At 45.1% G+C, this 24,781-nt stretch overlaps 1 protein-coding gene across 2 annotated transcripts in view; it reads right to left on the reverse strand.

Moving 5' to 3' along the window:
- SPOCK1 (SPARC (osteonectin), cwcv and kazal like domains proteoglycan 1) overlaps positions 1–24,781 on the reverse strand; it is a 499,775-nt gene that overhangs the window by 127,881 nt on the left and 347,113 nt on the right. For both annotated transcript variants that reach the window (XM_035697008.2, XM_025432471.3), the window contains one exon: positions 10,945–11,071. In XM_035697008.2, the coding sequence (XP_035552901.1) occupies positions 10,945–11,071 (127 nt within the window). The remainder of the gene's footprint in view (positions 1–10,944; positions 11,072–24,781) is intronic.

The following is a 24,781-nucleotide window of genomic DNA, read 5'->3' on the forward strand; positions in this document are numbered from 1 at the left end:
ATTTTTTTTTTAAAAAAAGGAAGATTTTACTTATTTATTCATGAGAGAGAGAGAGAGAGACAGAGAGAGAGAGGGAGAGGGAGGGAGAGAGAGAGAGAGAGAGAGAGAGAGAGGCAGAGACACAGGCAGAGGGAGAAGCAGGCTCCATGCAGGGAGCCCGACGTGGGACTTGATCCTGGGTCTCCAGGATCAGGCCCTGGGCTGAAGGCAGCGCTAAACTGCTGAGCCACCCGGGCTGCCCTAAATATTCTTGATTAGATCAGCTGCGTTCCACCTTCTCATGCCCCAGGGCACCCAGGGCAGTGGTCAGTGTCCACACTGGTTTTCCTTCTCCCCACCTCTCAACCAGGGATTTCCCTTATATCTTACAAACTCAGCCATTTAAGAGGATATTATATTGAGGAGTTCTGTGTCATAGTTTTAAGACTCTCTATCTCATCAAGCAGCTGTACATACACTTACCTATGAACAATGCCAAGGTGGTGTAATAAATGTGCCAGAAGAAGTATATACCTGGTTCTGATGGAGCTCAGGAGAAAGAAATGGCCAAATTAGCATGAAGGGCTCACAGAGGCTTCACTGAGGAGATGCTTAGGCTGAGCCTCAGAGCTGAAATCTCAGGAATATGGTTATTTCCTTTTTGTCAGAGATAGATCATCTTCTCATGTATGTTAAAAGGAAAAAAAGGAAACAAAAGCAAACCAATAAAATAAAACAAAACCAACCAACCAACCAACCAAACACCAAGTTGCATCCCTTCTACTTCACCTCTATCTTGCTTTGCTTGGTGCCAGGGAATTGGGCTGTATGTTGGTGTGCTCACAAGAGGGGCTAGGTGTCTGGTCCAGGGAGATTTCAGCAGGAAATATGGAACATAATGAGAGGTGTAGCAGAGTGTGCTCTCTGCCACCTTTGGGGCATCTCATCCATGCTGATACACAGTCTCATCTTTTGATCTCTTTCCTAGGAGAGGAGAAAGCAAATGAACCCTTATCATGTGTTCCATCTGATCAATCTGGTCGGGGTCCCCAGGTTACTATAGCAACCTTTGGGTATATCTCCTTTGGGGAGATGTGGGTTTCAAAGCAATCCTTAGTTCCTCTGGATAAAAACTTGGGAAAGTTTCTCTTTTGGATACAGGGTCTCTCCTGATGCCAAAAGCTGCTGCACCTTACTGGACAGAACCCAGTATCTCAGGAAAGCCACCCTTGACCAGAGGATGAGGCATTTCTGTTCCATGCAATCGTATGTGAACATGCAAAACTACTCCATTTGTTTCAGAAAGGGGAAAAATCCAACAACTAACTTGGGTAAAAGCAAAAGCATTATCAAAGCCATTTCTCTCAATATGCAGTTATGGCATCGATTCATGGTAAACTCTAACCTAGCACATTCTCTCACATGACATATATGGGTACTAACCCAAAGCTTAGATAATGAGATCAGTTTCTATGAGCATTACCCATATCTGTGGCTCAAGTTATCTTGGAATATGTTGTGAAGAAGCCTGATAGAGAGCATACCCACAGGGAAGATTTTGTTTGTTTCTTTTAAAGAAAAAGAAAAGTGATATGATCATGAACTTAATTAAAATTGTTTTATGATGATTTAATTAGATGTACAGCACTGTGCAAATTCACTCTGGCCAGGGACCTTTCTATCTCCTAAAGTAAGGGTTGCCAAGATCTCCTGGGCTTTGCAATTTTACCTAATCCTTAATTTCATCTCCTGATGGGGTGAAGATGAACATAATTGTGTTCAGGTAATTGCTTTATCAAATAGTTTAATTGTGTATTCAACAGAACTGACAACAAGAAGGTTATTCTTCCTAATGTGTTTTTAACAAAAGTGCTAACTAATTACATGGCATCCTATTCAGGGCATTTGAGAAGAAGAAATGAATACGTATTCTTCTAATCTTGGTTAAATGCATGTTTGCGGAGAACATAGAAATAAGTAGTAAAATAATTAGCTGAATTGCTTCCTTCTGCTGTAACTGCATAACTAATCTGCATGTTGAAGTAGTCTGTATAAATTCTGCGGATGCATTTTCACCATGGACGGTGTTTGAACATCTGTGCTTCCTGAAAATGTCACAATAACCATTTTACCTAAAAGTTTATCCTCAGGAGCCAAGAAACCTGTGTTATCTTGGCATGTTCCAAGAAGAAGTAAATGCTTAATATAAGTAGGACAGATGTGCCACATGATCAGAAGGAAGTATTACAACATTAGGCCAAATGGTTGAAAAGAATTTTGAATTAAAATAAGGCCGAATCTATTCTATTTTGCATGAACTCTTCCTTTAACAGGATAACTAACATGTCTGGTATAGACTTGGCTTCTATGCCTGTCTGTGCCTATCATTCATAGACACTCAGAATGCCTTAATAACTTCTTACGGCTCAAGCCAGTGTCATTTAGCTGAAGCTGTTAACAAGGTTACTATATTTGACATTTTAAGAGGTGATTATGTAGTACACTGCTTTTGAAATTTTACCTGATCCAGGGAATAATCTTGCCCTCCTTCTCCAGAAAAAAATATTACCCTTGATCATAGTGAATGGCAGGGAGGAAGAAGGTCAGATGGCCACTGTATTCGACTGAAGGTTGGACATAGGATTCAGAAAGATCCAGGTGGAATCCTTCGCTGCTGTTGAAGCACAGACACTGGTACATTTCTTTCGAGTTCCTAGGCTGGGAGGAAATGAATCTGGGGCTGTCAAAATCGCTATTTTCTGCCAAGGGGAGAAAGCCTCTTTGCAGAATGAAGCCAAGCAGAGATAGACAGAGAGACAGAAGGAAACGTAGTGTTGTCAACACTGAATTTCCTCTTCTTTCTCTGAGGTCTGCCTTCCCCAGTATACTTTCTAGCCTTATATGGCAGTAAATCTTCATTTGGGGATTAGGGAGAAAGTGAGTTATGTTTATGTCACTTGAAATCAAAAGCATCCTGATGATACAGCTGGTATTTTACATTACTTTTCAGATGGCTTTGCACTCATCGAAGTAAAGACTGATTGGAGAGTAGGACCAGTGTTCGAGGATGTCGGCCCTGCTGCTTCCGAGCTATGCTGCCCTTGGTAAAGTTCCATTGTTTCAATGATCGCATCCTTAATTTGAGACTAATCACAGTACTATCTCATAGGTTTGTTGTGGGAATTAGATGGGATAAAAGAGGAAGTAAAATACTATGGCACTTAGCACAGGTCACAATTCTTAATACATATTTAGTAATTAAGTGCTATTGTTTTGTTGTTCTTGTCATTATCAAGACTATTTAAAATATTACTAAGCTAGAGACTGATAGGGACCCCTAATATCTGCTCTATCCTTCAATTATATAACTCTCAAATTTTAGCTAGGCACATAGCTGCTCAGAATAAAAACTACATTTCCCAGACTCCTTTGCAACCTTTGAAGCCTTAGGATTGTGTCCAATAGAATGTGAGCAGAAGTGACATTGGTGACTTCTAGATTGTGTCCCCTTCCATTCCTTCTTCTTTCTGGATGGGGCACAGGAGCCACCTTGGACCCAGATGCAGAAGCTCAACAATTTCATTTGCCTGGAAGCAAAACAAGCTGAAAGGATCCTAGTCATGACCAGCATTGGGCTGCTGACCTGTAGGATGTTTGCATGAGAGAGAAATAAGACTCCATCCTATTTTAGACTCTGTTTCATCTGGGTTTTTGTTACAGCAGCCAGAACCTATATCCTAACTAGGACACAATCACTCTTTTATATACCATTCATACTTGTTTCTTCCAAAAAACCCTGCGAAGGAGAAAAGGGGAGGATAACTAAACTAGAGCAAGAATTCTATTTAAACTAAGAGTCGAGGGTTTTCGTACCCTGAATTCTGGCTCTCATTCTAAATGATACCTGACTACTGCTGACTGAGGAAAGGAGGGTGAAAATGAACAAGACCTGAGGGGAAAAGGCAAAGTTGGGGCATCTGCCATGGGAGATGTGTCCCCAAATCTCAAACTGTTTAACATATAAAACACAACTGCTTAGAGTTTGTTAGAGCCACTATTTCCCCAATGTTATAAAACCTCTCTTGCCAGCTTTTTCTAAGCAACAGAAAATCAGAATAATGAAACCTACTGCATGACCCCCCTCATCAGACCCTTAGTGTTCACATAGTCCACAGGTACACTACTGCATTCTCCCCCTGCTACCTGACAGTACACGGGGATGGGGTCAGGATTTTAAATGTTTCTTGTCCCTCCCCAGGGCTCCCCTATTTGCCACTGGTCCTCTAATCCTTGGGCCATTGCTATCACTTTGTTCCAGTCCCCCAAAGCACAGAATATACAAACGCAAACCCTTCAGCTTTTGTTTCCCATCATCTGACTTTCTGCTTAGCCAGAAGCGATGAGCCACTTGCAAGTGAAGATAGTTCTCAACCAGCAGGTTCTATGGAGACAGGGCTAACCAAAAATATCCCCCAGAACACTGACACGTTCAGCTCTGTTGCAAAGCAGAGGAGCTGTACCTAAAAGGTTCCCATGCTTGTCATGGTAACAGGGCCACGAAAACGGGGGGAGATTGGGAAGAGACACCAAGTTTAATGCTATCTTGCAAAGTCTTAAAATCCACAGTGTGGATTGCTCTAACCCTCAGAACAGCCTGTGCATGGGAAATGCCGGCCAACAGAGAGAGACTCCATTTGCCAAGAACTTCAAACATGACCTTTACTTGGTAGCAATTGTTGGAAACTATTAAGATGACTCTGAAAATAATATAATCTGTGGCGACAATATGTTGAAAGAAATGCCAACCCTGTAAAGCAAGCTCTCTCTCTCCCCCTCCCTCGTGTGTGCACACTCAAAACAGAAGAGAAACATTTTCCTCCACAGCAATTCTTAACTCTGCATCTCTCTTCTGCGTCTAGACATAAATGAGCCATTTGCTAATTGTTTAACAGTGATTAAGGAAGTAAACGTTCTGGGGAGGAGGGGTGACAGCAGAAGGGTGTTCGCCTGCTTGTTTTCCAATTACCAACAGCCACATCAGCGGGAGAACGGAGCTGACACTCAGGAGCTCCCAGCTTCATTTGGGGAGCCCTCTTCTTGAGGTCAGGCCAAGCACTGGTGGCTTCTGACTAGGAAATGAGCAATCCTAGCACAGACATCTGAGCTTTGGTCAAGTGGGTCCAGATTGAGGGGATTCAATGAAGTCCTCGTGAAAGAGGACTTTCCACCCCAAACAGGATGTGGAGCAGTGGGGCTCTCCTCCCTTCCAAGCTGGGGACCCCAGAGCCATTCCACCTCCCAAAAAAGCTCTCTCCTCCAAAGGAAATAAAGTTGAGCTTGTCTACTCAAAGCACAGGTTGCCAAACTGTGGTCGGCCATGGCTATGTCCCTCTGCACACAGGCAAAATGAAAAGCTGGCAGCCAGGACTCCAATAAGCTTTCATCCTTCCATGGGATGACTGGAGAGGAAGCAATGGGGCTCACAGATAAGGGGTTCCCAGCTGGCCCAGGCTGAGGCCAAAGAGGTATTGGCAGGAGGATCTTCAAGTCCTACCAGGACTAAGATGGTGAAGAAGTCCTTTTGCTAAGCTCAGTGCTGAGATGATTTTCTTTATTTGAAATTCACAGTCACCAAGACCAGTTCCAACTTCCTGAACGCCCCTAGAGAAGATGTTTTCTGCCCATCTCTGTACCAATTACAAACATCGAGACCTCATGCCTACCAGAAGGCCCCTCAGAGCTACTCTGCTTCTAGTCCTGCCCCTGACCATTCCCACACTTCAGCCAGTGTGACTCTGAAACCAGAAACTCTCAAAAGGATCCCCAGCCCTGTGAGGGCAAAGTCCAGCCCCTCACATGGCCATCGAGGCTGGGAAGAAATGGCCCCTGATTGCTTTTGAGCCTCATTTCTGTAGCTAAAACCCTGTCCCTAGTCCTCATGTGGTCAGTCATCCTGACACTGTCATCAGCTCCTTCAGGGGCCATGTTGTCTTTTATCTATCTCTTCAACCACCCTCTCCCATCTGTTGGATGAGCTGCCCTCTATGCCACTCTTGCTCTGGCTGATTCCTTCCAGCCTTAAGTCTCAATAGAACTACCATTTTCCCTCTGAAGACCGTTCACACCTCCTAATTGGTGGAGGTGGCCTTGCTCAGTGTCCTACAGTACCCAGAATGTCCCTTATATGAACATCTTCTCTAATAAAGGAGATTGCTTTTCAATTTGCCCACCTGTAAGTTCCATGAAAACTAAGGCTTTCCTTGCTTTGTCCTTTGCCACAACACAGGAATTAGGACAATGCATAATACATGGTAAGAAAGAATAAATGTTCACCAAGCTTCCAGACTACTTCAGTTTTTCTGGCCAGGAGAACATGACATCAAGGATCATTAATGACTAGGGGGATGCTAACTATCTCCAACCTAAGTCCAAGGGCCTACTTAGAACCTAAAATTAGCTGTAGGCCTGGCCTTTAATTTATCTATCCACCCCCCTTGCTGGTTTTCAACTCCTTCTCTTTTATGGGTATGGAGTCTGAATAAACATTTACTGCCATGTAACATATCCCTTCGTATCAAGACTTTGTGCATTCTTGTTCCTTTATCTCTGATCCTGGAGGAGTCATGAAACTCTGAGTGGTGTCCCTGATGCTAGGACACTGAAACCATAAACCTAACCACAACTCCAACTCCAACCCTAACCCCAACCCTAACCCCAACCCCAATCTGAACCCTAACCCCAACCCCAACTCCAACCCGAACCCCAACTCCAACCCCACCCATAACCCCAATTCCAACCCTAACCCCCCCAAATCCAATCTCAGTCCTAACTCTAATCCCAACCCTAACCCTAACACCAACCCCACAGAAATGGGCTCCTAAGCACATTCCTCCAGTTCTAGGATGGTCTGACTTCTGGGTGTAGAAACAGAAGTAAAATTCATGTGATGTCACCTGAAGATAAATACCCAGGAACCAGAACAGAGCTGATGTGCAAGCTCTTTCTTCCTCCTATTCCTAACAGTGTGCCCTATAGCCTTCAGATCCAACCATGAAAGCGCAACACTTCCCGTGCAGTACTGTGATCATTTTTTAAGGGGTGTAGTTTTCCCTGATGATGATGGGGACCTATGCTACAATATATTTTGCCCACGTTAATTTTTGTGAATTTGACTTATGATATCAAATCCCTCCTGTGAAACATGTTTCATGGTTTCATCTGTCCTTTGTTTCCTGACCCCAGTGGCCATAACTCCAGGGGATGGAGTCCATTAATAGCGCATTCACTCTCATTAACTGACCACCTATCTACTCATGGTTCTCCCAACAGCTTTGTCTGTAAGACTAAAATGTCCTCTTAAACCTCCATAAAAAGGTGGCCGTGTATTTGGGGGTAAGAATTCAAACACTTCCAGTGGTAAACCAGACCAGACTGAAGTATTCCCCATGGAAGGAAGTCTTACTGAATGCCACTGGGGCTTAGAACTTTCCTCAGGTTCAGAGGCCTTAAAGCAGTCAACACACAGCTATGGACTATTATTTGATTCATTTCCTCAGGACAAAGAAAATGCCAACTCTAGAAGTTCAGACAAAGTAGAAAACTATTGGTCTACTACCAGAGACCAATACCCACATTTTCCTCTGCAATGCTACCCCTCCCTGACTCCTTCCCTTTGTTTTAACTTTAAATGGGAGCAGCTGATTATAGACATGGAGACAGGAAACCTTGGGTTTCAAACTCCATCACTGTCTGTGGCTCTATGGACCTCAGTATGCCGCATATGGAGAATGGGGAAAAGGATACTACAGCTCCTAATAAGAATGCTTTAGGTCTCTTCATTTGCTTCCAGAAAAGACAGCTGAGCTGATCTGGAAAACTGAGGACTCTGTTTCAGCTAGTGCTGGAATTCAAGGAAACTAGAGCAACAACATGTTGTGGCCAATGAAGGCTTTGCGGGCACAGCAGTATCTGGAAGTCACACTTCTTTAGAAGAATCAGGAGTCATTGCAAAAGACTCTTCCAAATCCTGATCCTGCCTTTCAGACAAGCTATTTATCAGTACTGGTGAGCAGGCAACCTTCTCTAACAAAAAGCCAACTTTCTTGCCCAGACTGCAGGGGGGCCATGCCCAGCAAGCATTTTCTGAGACATTCCCTGGGCAACTGACAGCACTTCAAGCCATGGCTGACGGGTTACTCCTTGTAGCTCAGAAGTCAAGGGGAGCTGGCATTTGAGGCTCTTTCTGCGAATGAGAGGTGGAGGCGAGAGGGCAGGTATTGCTGGTTTGATGTGCAACCCACCACTTGCCCCAACAGCCCTGATCACCCACTGACATTTCATGGCCCGTCTTAAATCCCAGGCTTGAGGATCAGACCGTTTGCTCCAGAGCTGGAGGGAATAATTTGAAGAGCCAGACTGGGTCTTCATAAGGAGAGAATCACTGCAAGGAGCCTCTGACTCTCTGCCTCCCACCAAGGTGGGTGTTTAGCTAAGCGACTCAGCCCAGGTTGGGGACAGCTTATTTTTCTCAATCACTGCGCTCTCTGCAATCCATTCACTCCAGTCCCAGATGGGTTACTCATTCCCTCTCGGCCAGAGTCCTTGGAGGCTCCCCTCTTGTCCATGAAACTCACAGAACACCCACTATGTACTCCATTTCATGCCTGTTGAAGGTGGTGACAGGCACTACCTCTGTCTCTAGGGCCTCCCATCCTTAAGGCAGACACAGAAAAGAAGGCAGTTATAGTAACAGGTGTCCCCCAAGCCAAGCATTGCCCGACGATGTGCTCACCTTCCAGCTTTGGCTTTAGGTCTCCTCTTAGACTGTTCTCTCACCTTCCCTCTCCTCCCACTTCACAATGTGGCAGCCACACGGGTATCCTCTTCTTCACACACACTATCCTGCCTTAGAGCCTTGGCTCACGCTATTTTCTCTGTCTAGAACATTCTGCCCTCTAATCGCCATTTAAAAAACACCTCCTCAGAAAGGCCTTCCCTTAGTATCCCCTATAAAAACATTCTCTCTCTCTCTCTCTTTCTCTCTCTCTCTCTCTCAGCCCCATTGTAACACTTGCCAAAATTTGAAATTATATATTTGTTTGGTTATTTATTTCTGTCTCCCGTACCACACTGCAACCTACAAGTGAACTGGAATGGTGTCTGTCTTGTTCCCCACTGTCATGCTCTGCACAGGCCCTAGAAAAACTAGAAGGGTTCAAAAACTATGTGCTACCCAGTAAAGGAAGAAGCTTTTATATAAGGACTGACAATGGAGTAGGAAGGCAACAGACTCTGGAAAGCTCTTAGTAATGAGAAAAGGCCTGGGTTTAGTTTTAGCAGGAAGAAGAAAGACACCCAGGCATTTTAACAGGGGGAGACACACAAACAGACCTTTATTACAGAATCCTCCCTACCTCTTCTGTCATGTGGAAATGGCCTTTGGGAGCAGAGGAAGGGCAGATGGCAGGTGAAGAGATCTATGAGGAGAGGTCTATAAAAACCAACATCCTCACTACTTAGTGTAGTCCGTTGAGCAGCAGCATGGATGCCACCCAGGAACTTGTTAGAAATACAGGATCTCAGGCCCCATGCGAGGCCTGCTATACCACAACGAGTATTTTAGCAGAATCTCCAGGTGACTGTTCACATCCCTGGAAGTAGGGCTTTATTGGGAGATGATGCTGGCCACATCTGCCTTTGAGGAATGGGGGACAGAACAAATGCATCAGTGCCCCCAAAGAATCCACAGCTCCAGATGCATGCAGGGGGGCAGAAGCAAGCCCTGTTACTACAAACTATCTCAAATGGATTCCATCACGGGCTAGGGACAGTAGGGTAAAGGGTCAGGGGTGGGTATGCAGAGCCGAGCTGGGCTATTTAACCAAGATGTACTGGCTGTGACCCCGGGCAGAGAAGCTGCAATTCCTAGGTAAGGTCTGACATTGAGGATGTAAGGATTTCTGATTCTAGCTAATGAAGATATGTGAATTCTTTTATTTCCATTCTAAGTTTCCCCAGTACCTGGCACAGAGTTTGATACCTAAGAAAGGCTCAGATGATATGTGTTGAAAGAACAAATGGTCAAAGAGTGATCATGATACTGACGTCATAACACAGATTACATGGGCCTGGGTAGAAGCTATACATACTTTTTGCCTCCCTGTTTTGTTGGACATATCCCCTTTAGTTAGAAAAATGTGAAAATTTGGAAGGATACAACTCTGCTTCCAGTGAACAAACATATATCACCTGTGCAACAGAGGATCTACGGGAAAGCATGGCACAGTCTCAAAATAACCCAAAGAAGCCTCTGAGGCCAGCAGGTACTGAGCTGAGGGCTCTCCCAGGCTTGTGGGGTCTCCACGGTGTAAAGGGTGGGATGGTGAGGGGCTCACAGGAACACAAGCTGTCACCTGGGTGCAGAGAGAGGGAGGGACCAAGACGGTACCCAGTAGAAAAGCCCAAGTACCACATGGTAGGGGGACCACAAGTGGCCAGGGTATTGCTGACAGCACCTGTCTTTAGCCCCAGTACCTACCCGCAAATGAGGCTCCCAGAAACAACAGGAAGACAGAGAGAAAGCACTGCAGCTTGAGCTGTAGCACATAGGCAATCACATCTTACAGCAAACTCCAGAGACGCCCTCTGGCTGAGCTATATGATTTATATCTTTGGAACAGCTTGCTACCTGGCCTTCTCCAGGAAGCCTGCCTGGATTGACTTCAGGATCACATGCCACTCTCAGAACCACCCTTTCCTCATAATACTTGATCCCTCTAGTTACATGGGAAGTGACATTTTTATCCTGTCTCTTTGGCTAGAGAATCCATTCATGTGGCAGTCTCTTAAGGTCAAGGTCCAGAGCCCACCAAGATTCACAGACCCCAGTTTTGGTACAGAGACTTGTCAGAACAAGAAGCCATGGGATATTCTCAATGACAAGATAAAAGAACAGAGATGACTGACCTTGGAAGTATAGGTGTGGCCATCAGAGCCGCAGACCATGGCTGACTGCGCCGCGGGACAGGGCTTGCACTTCACCAGGTTCGAAGGGCCAACCCAGTGTTTGTAGGCCACATTCCCCTTCTTTTGCCTGAGGATGGAGAAAGAGAGGTTAGGTTCGCCGAAGCTCTGGTCCCCAAGGGTGTCCCCTGCAAGTTGCCTGGACAAAAGCCCAATAAATAAACCAAAAGGCTGGTCCCACAGCCGGGCGCACCCTGGAGAACTCTGGGGGTGTTCCCATTGTGCTAACAAGCTGATGGGGACAAGCGCATCTGTTCCTAAAGCCCTGGTCCAACCCACCAGGTGAGCCAAGGACAACATGACCGTTAGAAATAATGAAAAACGTGACTTGGTGACATGAAAAAACATTCACAACACATTAAAAGAAACAAGGAGGGAGTGGCTCCATCAGCTCGCAAGCCCCCGGGACAGGCTGCAGCCTGAGCTCACAGCCTTCCTAGGGGGCTGCCCCACAGACTCAGAAAGCAGTCTGGACAGAAACGCATCTCCAAACAACCCATTGACATCATCACAGCTGTGGCAAACGATCCCTGGATACATTTTGAAGCCCTTTCGGTCTAGCCTCCAAATGGCCATTCTACAGAGGCCCTGGCGTGACATCACTTGCAATGGCTGAAATCATCAGAACTCTACTCTTCTGCTCAGCTCCAGTTTCTCCCATCCTAACCTGCGTCATCATGATAAATGATGCTGTTAGGGTGGCTTACGGCCATGGAAGGAACCCTACCCCCGAATCATAAGCCACTGCAGTGACAGCGCCCTTCTCCTGGGGTCCAGATGCTCTCCACACAAAGCACGGGGAGGGATTCTCATGGCCCCATGGCCAGCTGCAGCGGGAGGACGAGCATCTCTGGACAGCCCATCCACCAAGTAATCACAGTTGCCCTGCAAGTTTTTTTCTTGGCAGTGCTACCTGGAGGTTAACCTCTGGGTTCTGGAGTCAGAAGACAAGTGCCAATCTCAGCTCTTCCACTTAGTCACTGTGTGATATTGGCAGAATATGTAATAACCCCAGAACTCTAAGTAAGCCTCAGTTTCCTCATCTGTAAAATGGAGAGAAATAGACCTACTTCAAGTCAGTGGCATGAGACTGAATTAGCTGATGCACATACTCGGTATAATGCTTAAAAAGCAGAAAGCCATAAAAATATCAGCTGTCACTAGAATTCTTATTTGCCCCAACAACAGATTGGGGTAGAGAGGAGGAAATTACCACTGCCAGAGAAACGTGCCTTCATTCCTAGGCCCAAGACTTGGAATGGCATTTAACTCTCCAGAAGAACTCGTGCGGCCACACAAGGAAAGCATTTCCACTCCATATGAATTTGGGTTTGGAGTTTGAGGTAACCCACTTTCTTCCAAATGAAGGAAAGTAATGTAGGATGAGCACCTCCCCACAATCTGGTTCTTATCCTACCTCAAACCTTCCCTCATCATTTGGGGGAGGCAGTCAAAGGAGGAATGACTCTTCGGGAAACTACCTTTGAGACTGACCATGTATCCACAGCCTAACCCTTGGGGCCACCAGGGGAGCCCAAGCTGGCAGGGCCACAGGGCTGGGCCTGTCTGACCAATGAACTGAAGAAAGGAGGTCCTACAAGGATGCTATAAGATCACCTACTCCAGAAGTGAAACCCAAGTTGGCTAAGAGCCTTGCCCAAAGTCATGAAGACACTTGGTGGCTAGGCCTATGATGACATTCACACAGCTGCACAGTGGCCAAGGATAAGCTCTCTTCTTCAGCCTCTATCAGCCCCGCCTACATTACTAACTTGAAATTTCTTCGGGGGCATCTACGTGTTTGTCAGGGATAGTTCTCTCTCCAGTGACTCCCTGCTTCCACAGCAGCTGTCCACCTGACCCTGGCCTCTCTGTCTGGAATAAAAACATCTGCATTCCTAAATCACACAGGCATGAGGCTTTCCATTATTCTTTGCCAAACATAGTTTACTCACTCAAAGTCTGTTTGGGACTAGAGGAAAAGGAAGGATGGGTGATGGGACTCCACGCAGGCTGTCAGCACAGGGTGAATCTGAGAGTCCATGATTCCTTCAGCAGAACATCGCACATTTATCATCATTCACACAGCAGACTGCCTGATACTGATGATGAATCAACAAATACAGGGAGCAGTTCTGGCATCTGGCAACCCCTCTCCTGGGTCAGTCTCCAGCGTGCATGGCCAATGCTGAAGCAATTCTTGTTATGAGTTCCCAGAAAGGGGCTATAAAGTCCAAAGAGTGGCAGCTCTGCTGGGGCAGACATAACCATGTTCAAGGATGCACCAGAGGAGAGAAGGAGATGAACCAAAGGGAGAGGAAGGAACAGGGAATCCCAAGCCAATGGCTTTGAGGAAGAAATGAAATCACTATGAACTACTAGTTAGGGATAGGTCATCCCTGCCCCTGGGCCTGAACTTGACTATTAAACTAAGTTTATTATGGGGACACAAAGAGATGAGGCTGACTGGTATATACTAGCAGGTCGGGTGCATCATGGAGGCTCCCTAGATCCCTGTGGTGAGTTTCTATGTGCTGACCATCGCAATGGGCACTCAGAGGTTCATCACAAAATCACAGACTGTCAGAACAAGAAAATACCTTAAAACAAATCCATTCCAACAGCTCTATTTCATACAGGATGAATCAGACACAAACGGGAAGGGAGTTGGCCAGTGGTACACAGAAATATAGCAAATCTACCTCTCATGTATTTGTCCAAATGAAGTTATCCTGGAAACAGCTACACTGCTTTGGGACCACTTTAATCCCTATTTTGGCATCTGTATTTTCATTATCAGGACTCAATTTTATAAATAAAGCTCCTCTGAAACATTGTCCCTGGCTCCACAGCTACAAAGAGGTAAGCTGAATATACCCCATGTCTCGTGGAAGGGAAGCACCATGTCTTACCTCTCATAGTATGCCTATGACTAGAGGACTAGAGGTAAAAAGGCCAACCCAATCTAAATTTTCACATTTCCAGTAGAACAAGCACACCTGTTATATTGGAGCAGACTCAGATGTCCCTTATCTTACTAGGACTCTAGTGGGCATGGCACACAAACCCACAGTCTCTGTCCGGAGACCAAATTCTATAAAATTATGTACAAATATATGTGAACCCAAGGAGGCATAACTTCCCTGGCTACTGTACATAAATTTCAATATCCACAATTCAGTCCAAACCCTAAAAATTAACCAACACAGTCAAGGCAAGGGACCAAGTTTTCTGACTATAAGGTATTTCACTTTTTAAGTCAAGAATGAAATCCTATGAAGGTATCTTGATGGAACTGCTATACTCAATGTCCAGACATTCATCATCTGGGGTGACACAAGCAATTTAATCTGGGAAGCAGGTCCTGCCAGCCTTTCAGTTGGCCACAAAGTCCTAATTCCACCCTGACCTGGCTGGTGCTATGGGCAATCATACCTCCTACCCTGCTGACAGTACGGCAAAGAAAATCCCAACCCAGCAGCACCCCACTAGGGAGAGAAGACAGATAACTGGCAGGCCACAAGAATTTCCTTTTTCTCTTGTGCTTAACTGCTTATTCTCAGTCTTTTTTTTTAAGTTTACCAAAATTCCCAGCATTTATGTTTTTGAAGAAGAGTGATGATTCTTCAGCACAAATCTGATGATGTGATTCCCATACTTAAAACCTCCACCTTTTTGCTACCTCCTAGACCATAGGCTGAATTCCTACTAGTTTTAGTATTAAACTGACTGACCTACCTTTACAGATCAGTGTTTGCTTTGTTCCTCCTTCGAGACACACACATACACTGACCACAACCACCAAGTATTTTTGCTCCAGCCAACTTCTGCTGTTTCCCAGAGCCCACTAACAATCTTTGTGCACCTGTGCCACCATGTGGACTTTTCCTCACTCTGACACATCTTCATTCCCACTCACATTTTTCCCCTCCATCTTTTCTGCTTCATAAGGAAGGCTTTCTTCAAGGCCCAGTTCAATACCCTCCTCCTCCAGGAAGCCTCCGTCGGCCTCTCCACAAGCAGTCAGGCTGCTTGCCCATGCCATCGTGGTCCTGGCAATCACTTCTAGTCATGCTCTGGACTAGTTTTCCAATGAGAATCTTGCATCAACTTTGATCAAATTCTAAGTGGCTATGATTATTCCAACAGGACACGGGGTATACTCAGGCTAAGAGCCTTGGAGCTCATCCTGGATACCTCTTCTTCCTGCCCTCACCACTTTTCCCCATCCCTCAGTCCTAGTGATCCAACTCCAGCTAGCCACATGAGCCTCTTACATGTTTCTTGCATGTGCCATGCAAATTTAAGTCTCTACGACTGGGCAAACACTTTCTGCCTGACTGGCAAATGTCTGTCCCTCATTCAAGCTTCAAATCAACTGCTTTTCATGAAGCCTCTCCTGAACCTGTGAGCCTGATCTCAAAGGAGAACTGATCATGACAGTATTTGTTCCAGCATTACACCTTGTTCAGACCCAGCTGTGACATCCACTGTTACATAAAGCAGTCCTTTTTGAGTCTATCTTCCTCAATGAACTGTGCACGCCTCAAGGGAAATGACTGGGTCTTACCATTTTTGTGCGCCTGGGGCTTGGAAACATAGTCAACTCTCAACGTATGAGTTTGTTCAGTGAAAAAAGTGACTCTATTAATCTAGACCTTTAGAACTTTCTCTCTTTATCTCTGGAAATTACTAGCACTAAACAGACAATAACATATCATGTGATTTTAAGCAACAAGAACTCAAGAGACCCAAAAATCCTGAGTCAAACTTGAAAAAACAACGATTAGCAAAAATTTCTAAAGACAACTGAGAAGTGTGGAGGGAATTCTCCTCTGCATCTCAGGGCCTAAAGGATCCTCCTATTCCAAAGGTTGAACCACTTCCCAAGCTGGCTAAGGACCTCTGATGGGAGTTCTAAATCCCTAGCAGATACCAATTTTTAGGTTTAGGAATGAGAAATCACAATTCTCAGGAATCCTCAAGAACCGCTGAAATAGTAAGTTTCTCTATATTCTTCACAATATTTACATGTTTTTTAAACTAAAAGTAAATATTAGGCTTAGTATTATTTATAAAGAAATCTAGCCTGAAGTGAAAGTCCAAACAATGGAAATTGTCAGGAAACATTATTGAGTAGTATTCAAATGATGGGGCCTCTGGATTTTCTAGCAAGTTAACAGCACAACGCAGAATCACATGTTAATAGTTTCAATTTTAAGACTTATGTCTTCCAAAATGATTCTTTGGAACACCACTCAGAGGATTTCTCTTAAGTGTATATAAATAAACTTATTAGTGTTCATATTATTTACAAGAGCAACTCACACTCTTACAAGAGGGCAGCAGCTACAAGCAAGACTGGCCAGATTGAGACCATTCTTTCCAACATGTTCTGTCCTAGTTCCTGGAAAAGTTAACCTTAACCCTCAAGTTCAAGAATTTCTTGCTCTTGCTTCCCATTGGATCCTGTTGCTCCTCACTCAGATGTCCCTACCCTCACCAATCAAGGCAAGTCCCATCTCCTGCCAATTCACCACAATTGACACCGAGGAGATCTTTGATGACATCAGTTGCGATCCAGCATTTCACTTGGCCATGGCCAGAGTAGGACCATAGCCAAGGCTTAAGGCAAAATAATGGCAGGACAGACACATTTGGAATAATTTTTTAGGTGGTAGATGTGCAAATATACATTTCCTCACATCCATCCTGCACAATGAAATTCAATAGTTTGTGTCCAAAAATTTTCAAGGATATACTGGGGGTGGGGGTTGCTAACAGCATATGTAGGATGGTTGACTTTTTTTTTCTCTTGGTTATTGAAGAAGGGTCCTTCATGGTATAATACCCTGGTATTCTCACAGGTTTGCATAACTTTAAATAAAATTGCTTTACTCTGTGTGAACAGATGGTCAAAGAGTGAAGCGATTCTAGATCTTAAGTCACAGTAGCAGGACTTTAATAGTTTGGTGTGACTATCACCTGCCAGTTTAAGTGCCCTGAATACATCTCCCTGACTCCTCATGCACCACGACCCTCTGACAGTAGATGTTATCATTAGCCCCTTTTTACAAAGGGGAGAAACATGAGACTTACGAAACAGCCAGCCACACTCCCAGGACCTTTCCTTCTGTTCTGTGTTTATTCTCCCATCAGCTCTCTAAAGCAGACCTGTCAGCACAGAGCCATGGAGAACCCCACCCAAGAAGGGTCCCTTTCCAGTAATCCCAGTGTTTGTTTGCTGGCAGCCAGCATCACAAGCATTTTATTGTCTTGTTAATATCAAACTGCCCATTCAAAAATAAGTTTGAATTTGTTTGCAAAATCAGAACTAATTGCTTCTAAAACAAGGATGGAAGATACTCAGATAGCTGACGTGGTGGCTATTTTGAACCAGAGACAAAATAATGATGTTAATTGAAATGAAAAACATGTTAACTACTGAAATAATCTGTCATGTAAAATGATGCTATAATTCCTCTGTTGTTAGGGTTATTTGAGTCATTATACAAAGTCATAAAATTATACAGGACGAGCATAATGGCCTGTGTCATTTACAAAAGCTGCTTTGATGACAGAAACGGGCTCTCATGTCAGACACTCTCCATCCTGGTATCCATGGGCTCATGAGTCTCCTTCCTCTTCCAAAGGAAGAAGATTACAGACACAAGATCCTGTCCCAAAGAGTCCAATTTTCCTAATGCACAATATCCATCAAAGAACAAGAGGAAGAGTTCTCAGTATTCATGGACTAAAACTACGGTGTGCCTAGGAATGTCCCAAGTGCCACTGGGCACCCATGTGGTACAAAGACACGCTTACAGATGCCTGAAATTTAAATGGCAGATACATAACAGCAGCTATGCATTTAGTGAGGACTTACTGTCCCCCTGATACTATTACTACCACCAACAGTAACTGACATGTTTTAAGCTTTAAGTTTCAGGTATTGCTTTAAGCCCTTTATGCAGTAATGTGTCTCATTTACCCCTTCCAACATCCCCAAGGTGGAGAAAAGATATGGTGAACATGGGAAGCTATGCTGGGGAGTAAGTTGGGGAGGCTTCAGGAGCAGAGCAGACCTGCAGAGACAGGAAGGACCACACTTCGCATGGTGGGTCCCAGTCCTCAGAGTGAAGCACCGACTGATCCACTGATTCAAGCTGGCAAGTCAACCACAGGAAAGTCAGCATCTCTGTGTGGCTTTCCTCCATCTGACTTGACCCAGGTAAGGTCAGTGAGGCTCATAACATATTCCAAGTCAAGGCTCAAATACCTCAGTAGAGACAGACGTCCTGGAATGAGGAAAAAGCCCTTGGTTCATGGCATGCTTCCAGACCATCAACAAAAAGAATTCTCAATCACCTTCAAACCCATAGGAAAAGTGCCTATTTTACAGTTTTAGAGTAGAATCAGGGCCACCAAAAAAATTATATGCCTGGTATGCAGGCAATTCCAAAAGCAGGAACATCTTTCCAGATGTATGTCAATGTCAACTCAAGTCTCCCTGACCTGCCTGTCACCTGAGCTGTGTCATGGCCGAGGCAGCTGGGGATGCCTCTACTTTTCATAGATGAGAAGATTCGATAGCCAGATGAGAGTTTCCAAAAACACTGGACGTGACCATGGAAATGTACTCAAAGTGGTGATGAAAGCACACTCTGTCAGTGAGAGAGGCCTGAGGGTATGAGAAAGGGAATTTCTGCTTTGTGACTCTGGATGGCTAATGTCTAACTCAATGACAATAATGTGCTGCTTTTGTCTCATTTGTTCCAAATCTAAAACATGAAATGCATTTTCAGAATTTCTAAGGAATTGCATGCAGCCAAACCCACACCTGAGGGGTCCCCCAGGTCTCTGGTCATGTTTGCAGAAGCTAGGGGGGTTGGAATGGAATAAAGTTCTCCTCAGTGCAGGAAGGAGGGCTGGGAATAAAGGGGCTTAGCTTACCCAAATAAAGGTGATGCAGCCTCAAATATTTCAGTGAAGATTAAGGGGTCTGATCACTGTATCTGAACTAAATTCCCAAATTATTTTGAGGGTTTAAGCAGAGCTAGAATTCTAACACAGTCTTTGCTGTTTCAATAAACACTTAATAAATACCTGCTATGTGCCAGAAATTGGGCCCAGAATTCAAAGATGATGCTAACGTTGTAACTGATAGACTTCTAACACACTTCCCATGTCACCACTATGGTCCTATTTAATTACTCTGAATGCCTGCACTGATGTGAGGGAGGTGTTACCTGAACTCCTTTACTCATATACCTTGATACAGTAAAGATTCTCACAGACTGCTACCTCATCCAGGAAAATCTCTACGTCCCATGAAATTATGCCATCTGTTTCAGAAACTCACCCCTCCCAGCCCTTCTACATTTATGAGGGTCAGAAGCCATGTGTGTGGCCAAAAGGGCAGGAAGAAAAGGAATGTGCCAGAAGACAAATGCAGATCTCTCATCTTTCTCACATTTCTCAACATTATGTGAAGTTGAGGTTTCCTTATATGTGGAACTTAATATATATGTCCAGGGATCCTCATCAAACCTACTTTTAGCCTAGACTCTGCTCTGAGTGTTTCCTGACCGGATCAGGAAGATTAGCGGGTTGATGTGATGATGGAAATTCCACTAATGGGTTGGAGACTCTGGTCTGCAGTCATCTCCCATTAAGAGAGTGACAGAGCATGGCCAGGGGCACCAAGGGGCGCTGGGAGGCACTGATGGTAGGGTTTTAATTCAGAGTTCAGCTCAGGGAATGAACATGGCCTACAAGCAATGACAGCCCGCATGCGTAACATAAGTAAATGTGAGTGAACAGTTGAGCCTTCTTTATTCCCATAGGAGAGTGGAGAGTGGTGTATTCAGTTTTAAGAATCCATTCTCCCTAAAAGGGGGCAGAAAAGAAATTGTGACTATTACCCGCTGACCTTCAGCATCCCTGTTTGATTTGTTTTACTGTTATTCATGTGCTGGCCCAATAAAGAGAGGTCCTGTTCCAGCCCTGAGATCTTAGTGGAAATCGTTAGCAATGGACACGCTAATTGGTAAAAATCAAATGATGCACAAGCAAGCCCAAGGCCGAGACTTTCATTTGGCTTCCCTCCTCGAGCATTCAGAATCCTGACTCTTTGCAGAAGGGGCCCAAAGAACTGAGGGTTCTGCTAACACAGCTTCCAGCTAGTTGTTTTAAAGCTCAGGTGTGCCCACAAGGGCGTGTGCAAGTGCACACAATTCCACCGTCAGCTCTGCTGCTATCATCTTAGAAAATATTTGCTTGCATTCCTGGGGGTGGGGGACAATTCTTATGAGCTTGTGTATGAGGGAAAGAACACCACATATGTATGATCTACCTTGGGAAGAACAAGCTAGCAAGATGAAGCAGAAGTAGGGAGACAGCATGATCAGGGACACTGCTGTTTGCAAGACAGGCCCAGAGACAGACAGGAAGCTGACAGGCACGTGGCATTTGAGAAGATGAGCACCATCACCCACACCATCTCCACACCATCAATAGCTGGCCATTCCCCTAAAGCTCTGAAGGAGGTAAAAGCAGCCCCATCAGTACTATCATTTTGCCCCTGATCTGAAGGCTTTCTTTACATTGTCATATGAAAGAAGCAGAGCCCTGACAAGGCTCTGTGGCCCTCACCAGCAGAGAATTTTCTGGATAGGTGGCCAGGAACTAAGGCTAACTCCATTGGCCTGGGTCTTCTCTCACACTGACCTTCCCCTACCACTATCCTCCCTCCCTTTCGCAAGTGTCCACTCACATGCCACCTCCCTCTGAGGCTCCCTCAGACACCCTATGCCTTCTTCTGAGCATGTGTGGTCCTATGTTCCAAGTCCCTTGGATGTACCCTGCAGCCCTTTATCATAAGTCACTCTGAGATACCCTCAGTCAGGTTCCCAGCTGTTCCCACGTACAGACATGATACTACAGAATGTGGTGGCACAGGGAGTGATAAATGTGCAAGTCCAGTGCTGTTCCACAGTAGACCCTGGACTAATGTGCAGGAGTTACCAACAGAAAAGCCACTCAACCCACTATAAGGAAGGTGCCTCACACAGTGAGTGAGAGCTGGAGAGAGACTAGCCAACCTCTCAGAGCTCCTAATTAAAGACACCAGTCTGGTCCTGCATCTCCAGCTTCTTTCTTGGCTGAACTGACCCACTCGTCCATTCAATATGTCACCAACATGTGCCAAGACCTGAGCTTATGTTCCAGAGGGAGTGTGGGCAGTGCAAGTAAGGGGAGTGAGTGTAACAAGGAGTGGGGTGTGCATTCTGCCAGCAGGGAAGATCCCACACTGCCAATTGGACAGTTGTCTGTCCAAGCAGGACAACTGATACCATCCAGAAGGTTAACAACAGCTGAGCCATTGCCTGTGTGATCTCGAGTAGGCCTGAGCAACTCTGCAAGGTCTGCAAGGGCTATTCCTCCATCTGAGGAACTAAAGACTCAGACAGGAGATTAACTTTAATTGAGCATCTACTATGCACCAGCACCATGCCTTCTGTTTCCTTGTCACAATGCCACAGGCTACTTTGAAAGTCAGCCTTTCATAAGGAAATGGAGATTTAGTGTAGGAAAGTGTCTCCAGGGCAGAATAGCCCTTATGGAGAAGATGGGCTTCGGGGCAGCCTTGCCCTGACCCCACACCTCTGCCACACAACTGCAGGGATGCCATTACAACATCCTGCTCTTATCCTACCTCATCCTGCTCTTATCCTCTCTTATTAGATTCTTAATTTCTTTTTTTATCTCTCTTTTCCTGTAGACGTTACTCTCTGTAAAGCTAGATTATGTCCATTCATCACAGAATTCCAAACACGCAGCAGGGTCTGGCAAATGGAAGGCACCATAAATATTTGTTAAATCAAGAAATTATCACAGACTCCAACTTAGTGGATTCTGAATTAATGACATTCAACCTACCATCACTGGTGTGCGTGAGCTGTTTCCTGAGGGCTAGTCCTGCCAAAATCATGACAGGAGGGATTCAAGTCCTGAAGCCCTTGGTCACCATCACCATATCCATGGATGGCCTCCCCTGGCATCTACCAAGAGGAAGACTCCAATTCCAGGCTGGACCAGAGCTCTGCCATTTTGCCCTCCACTAGAGAATTACTCATAGCCAAGGGAAGTTTGAGCCAGGGCTTCCTCTCTCCCCATTAGGTAGTGAAAAGCGCCACTTGTGGTTCAGCAGGAAGCAGGACACACCAGCATCTCCAGCCATGGTAACCATGGACAAACTGAAAAGAAGGCCTTTCCCAGCTCAGTAATAGAGCCACATCCGTTTCAGTGTGTGCGCATTAAAAACATCATTTAAGAGAGTGCCTTGGAAAGGTACCAAAGTCCCCAAACTAATCAATTTTCATCTCTCCTGTCCCTCTGTGCATGGAGGGTCTTGCCCTCTGCCCACCCTTTCCATGAGGAACATTAAAGACAGGACATTAGCCTGAGAACATTCTATTTAAAACAAAAGTACTTCTAAAGATAGCTTTGGATGCTCATCTAAATCATCCTGAGTCCATTTTCTGGCCCCAGAACCTGCATGCTCAGTGCCCCAGATGGGCCCTACTATGGTGCCTGATATCCATAAAGAATGTCTTTCATGGTTCATTGGTTGAATTAATCAGATATAAAATGTCTAAACTGAAAACCTACCAGTTGAGATCTTGATGAGTTTCGGCAGAAAAGCAAGCAGTCCACAGCAGATTTATTAATAACAAAGGTAAAGGAAAGAGATTTCAGAAAATTAAAGCAGAAGTTAGTGTAAGTGAGAAAATTCAATCTCACCCCTTGTGTAAAAGAAGATGATGTGTTTTGTGAAGGACCACATGGGCTTCGGTCCCCCCTCCCACCCTGATACTCCTCTCTCTGGATACCATCAAGGGTCCCCAAGAGGCACAAGCCACAGAACATCTTCAGTGAGCTGCAGGGGGGCTTGAGTTTGTCTGTTTCCTAGTGTTTAGGGATGGACATGCTGATGTAATGCTTCACACCTGTGTGCTTCGCAGCATGCCCTGAGCCCTGGTGGGAATCACACCTAGCGATTACCTCCTTGAAACCTGCACCCCCACCTCAACCTCCTCTTTCTAATCCACTTGAATCTGATGCATGAAATATGCCTCTCTGTCCATCTCTTAATAGGCCAGGACATCAATAAACAGAGCAACTGCAGCCTGTTATCCTGGGGAGACCCCCAGCACAGCGTGGTTCACTCAGGCTCTCTCAGACACAGAGGTAGGAGTCAGGAGGGCAGTGTTAACATCAGTCCCTGGCCCAATTCCACAGACTCTTGGCTTTCTAGCTTTCCAAAAGTTCTGTACCTGGGCACATGCACATTCTGGGGATTCAATGATAAAAACTTTCCAATTTCCTACAAAGAGAATGTGGCGCAAAAAAAAAAAAAAAGTAAAAAAAAAAGAAAATGATCCAGTGCACTTAGGGTCGACCGGAAATATGAACTACCTTCTCTGGAAAGGGCTTCTGGAGCAATGCAACCGGGGAGGGAGAGATGAGCACCTGGGTGGTGGGGGCTGGAGAGGGCTCTGGCAGGGCAGAGGCTCTGGTCCCTAAAAGTCACAGTCAGAAACAACTGTCCAGCCAGGCAAGATGCCATCAGACTCTCTGGGAGAGCTCGCTTACTCTCATAGTAGCTGCCCTCATTTGCTCTTCATCTTCGGGTTTAACCTGTGTGGCATTGGCAGTAAAGTTTAAAACATAAATAAATAAAGGGAAAACAATGGAAGGGCCAAATTTGGGTCTGGTAAATTTTACCGACAGTCATGATTTTAATGTGTTTATAAAACTCGCCTAGTGGACCTGCCTTACAAAATAAGATCTGCCTCTCACTTCATCCCCTTTGTTCCAAGGGACTAAAAATTCTACACAATTACTCACATCTCCATTATGAATTGCTTTTTCTCTCTGCTGCTCTTGTTGTCAAGCCTGTGTAATCAATACTCTCAATTTCAAAGAGGAAAACAAAGGAATAGAGAAAGTAACTGGTTTGCTTGAGTTATGAAATCTTGCTCACTGAGGTCCCCAGAAGCAGCCAGGTCCTTACAAGCAGAGGCACACGATACTTCCATTTAAAAAAAAAAAAAAGAAGTCTGTGGTTTAAAGTAAATAAATATCTCTTTATGTTTAAGTGACACGTGGTTTCAATGACACCTTACAGGAAAATCACAAAGGGTAAAAATGAGCCCAGAATTACCACTTTGGGCACAGAAAAGGAGGAATCAGGTGTTCCCAGGCCCCTACCCATGGGTCTGTGAGGTGCAGGAATTAGGACAGGTCACCAGTCCACACACACAACCTCAAGGGCCAAGAGCAGGCTGGCTGGTTGGCTAGTTGATGGTGGGCTTTAGTACGGATGGAAAAAGCCAGTTAGAGCTCACACCCATGATTATACAGCAAAGGTGGCCTTGGGATAGTCCTCCATTCTGGTTCAAATCTGCCCTTTATGGGCCCTTTGCCAGTAACGTAGTTACTGACAGAACCTCAATAATCCCATCTGTGAAATGGGGATCATAGGGGTGCCTGGGTGGTTCAGTCAATTAAGCATCTGCCTTTGGTTTGGGTCCTGGAATCAAGGCCCATGTTGGGCTCCCTTCTCAGTGGGAAGTCTACTTCTCCTTCTACCCCTGTCCTGCAGCAGCCTGTGCTCTAGCTATCTCTGTCCTATCTCTGAATGAATGAACAAATGAATGAATAAATGAATGAATGAGTGAATAAATAAATAAATAAATATCTTTTTTTTTTTTTA

This window comes from Canis lupus, chromosome 11 (genome assembly GCF_003254725.2).
Source record: "Canis lupus dingo isolate Sandy chromosome 11, ASM325472v2, whole genome shotgun sequence".
In the NCBI taxonomy this organism is placed as follows: Eukaryota; Metazoa; Chordata; class Mammalia; order Carnivora; family Canidae; genus Canis; species Canis lupus.